The 2,500-nt window shown below is 41.9% G+C and overlaps 1 protein-coding gene across 1 annotated transcript in view; it reads right to left on the reverse strand.

Moving 5' to 3' along the window:
* LOC115231325 (glycine-rich cell wall structural protein 1.8-like) overlaps positions 1-2,500 on the reverse strand; it is a 9,792-nt gene that overhangs the window by 5,897 nt on the left and 1,395 nt on the right. The window contains exon 3 of the mRNA XM_029801380.2: positions 1,637-2,500. This exon is cut by the window's right edge and continues 249 nt beyond it. Coding sequence (XP_029657240.2) covers positions 1,637-2,500 — 864 coding nt within the window. The remainder of the gene's footprint in view (positions 1-1,636) is intronic.

Raw genomic sequence — 2,500 nt, forward strand, 5'->3', positions numbered from 1 at the left:
ATCAAGTGTTTTCTACAATGGCCTCAAGCCAGCTAAAGACTCATGAATGGATTTGGTAAACAGAAACTGAAAGAAGCCTGTCCTATATGCATGTATGTATGTGTGTGTGTGTGCATTTTGTGTCTCTTCCCTCCTCTACAACCACTTGACAACCATTGTTAGTTTGTTTACTTCCCTCTCACTTGGCAGTGACCAATAAAATAAGAGCCAAACCGGAAAGTAAGAACTGGTGTTGCCCCAGAATGGCCTGCTGTCCAATGAGCGAAACAAGTAAAAGATACGTGAAAGGGTGGGCATAGCTATTTTATTGAATTCTTCATTATTTTCAAAATTAATCAAAATGAAGGCAGTGTATTTCAAGAGAAATATGGTAACGTAAAGGTTTTATGTTCCAGAGAAATCTAAGGTGGGGGCCAGGTGGGGGAATTAGAAGCAGTTTTTAATCCCAGAGATGTTTCATATTAGATTTGAAATCTAGGTGTCAAGCTGGCAGAATCGTTAGGACACCAGACAAAATTCTTAGCGGCATTTTGTGTGTCTTCATGTTCTAAGTTCAAATTCCACCAGGATCAACTTTGCCTTATATTCTTCCAGAGTCGATAAAATTAAGTACCAGTTATGCACTGAGGTTAATGTAATCAACTTATCCCCTCCCCCAATATTGTTGGCCTTATGCCAAAATTTGGAACCAATATTAGATTTGAGCTTAGACAAAAACCTGTTCTGACAGAATAAGGGTGGTGGTGGTGGTGGTGGTAGGTCTAAGGCAGCGGTGAAGATGCATGGCTTAATGGTTAGGCTGTTGGGATCACAATCAGATGGTCACAGGTTCAATTCCTGAAATGGGCAGCAAGTTGTATTCTTTAACAAGACATTTCTTTTTATGCTTCGCCAGTCTACTCAGCTGGAAACGAGTACCAGCTGCATACTGGGTCAGCCTCTCTATCTCTCTCTCTCTCTCTCTCTCTCTCTCTCTCCTTGAGAGGGTATCCATAACTGCTCACAACTATGTGGGCACCAAAAACAATTAGCAAACACACAAAACAAGTCAAACTGTGGTCATTCTACCTGCTAGAAATAACAGTCAAATCTTTCTCTCTCTCAAATCCAAGTCTGTCATCTCAACAAATAGAATAACACATTATATAATGTATTCCAAGATATACCGTTCCAAAATTGACGACCGAGGTAGTCACTCTACCTACTAGAAATAACAACCAAATTTCTCTCGTATCCCACTTATATGGAATGACACATTACATAATATAGAACTAGATACACTGTTTCAAAATCGATGACAGAAATGAAAAAGGGTGGATGCAATGAAGTGTGCCACCCTGAATACCCAACAAACAATCTGCAGGGTGTTGGAACATGAAAGAAAAAACAGCTTTTGTTGATTCTTCAAATGATGGTTTTGCCTTTTTGAGTTTTGGTTCTGGTTTTGCTGTCAGCAACGTACTTACATTAATTAACATACACTTATGCTCTCTCTCTCTCTCACACACACACGTGTCCATACATGTTCACAGACATACATCGACATGTACACATACCTATATGCACACACAGACACATACACATGAAGTTGACTTGGTGTGTGTGTATAGATACATAGATATATGTAATAATTCACTTTAAGGACTATAGCAAAGCATACACCTTCACCATAATCATTCCCACCCTGTCCATAATCAATCCCACCCTGGCCATAATCATTCCCACCCTGGCTATAATCATTTCCACCCTGGCTATAATCATTCCCACCCTGACCATAATCACTTCCACCCTGTCCATAATCATTTCCACCCTGTCCATAATCATTCCCACACTGACCATAATCACTTCCACCCTGTCCATAATCGTTCCCACCCTGGCCATAATCACTTCCACCCTGTCCATAATCATTCCCACCCTGACCATAATCACTTCCGCCCTGTCCATAATCATTCCCACCCTGGCCATAATCATTCCCACTCTGTCCATAATCACCTTGCCCATAATCATTCCCACCCTGGCCATAATCATTCCCACCCTGGCTATAATCATTCCCACCCTGTCCATAATCATTCCCACCCTGACCATAATGGATTCCACCCTGTCCATAATCATTCCCACCCTGGCTATAATCATTTCCACCCTGTCCATAATCATTCCCACCCTGGCTATAATCATTTCCACCCTGTCCATAATCATTCTCACCCTGGCCATAATCACTTCCACCCTGTCCATAATCATTCCCACCCTGGCTATAATCATTTCCACCCTGGCTATAATCATTTCTACTCTGACCATAATCATTCCCACCCTGACCATAATCACTTCCACCCTGTCCATAATCATTCCCACCCTGACCATAATCACTTCCACCCTGTCCATAATCATTCTCACCCTGGCCATAACCATTCCCACCCTGACCATAATCATTTCCACCCTGGCTATAATCATTCCCACCCTGACCATAATCACTTCCACCCTGTCCATAATCATTCCCACCCTG

Source organism: Octopus sinensis, unplaced genomic scaffold (genome assembly GCF_006345805.1).
Source record: "Octopus sinensis unplaced genomic scaffold, ASM634580v1 Contig18251, whole genome shotgun sequence".
In the NCBI taxonomy this organism is placed as follows: domain Eukaryota; kingdom Metazoa; phylum Mollusca; class Cephalopoda; order Octopoda; family Octopodidae; genus Octopus; species Octopus sinensis.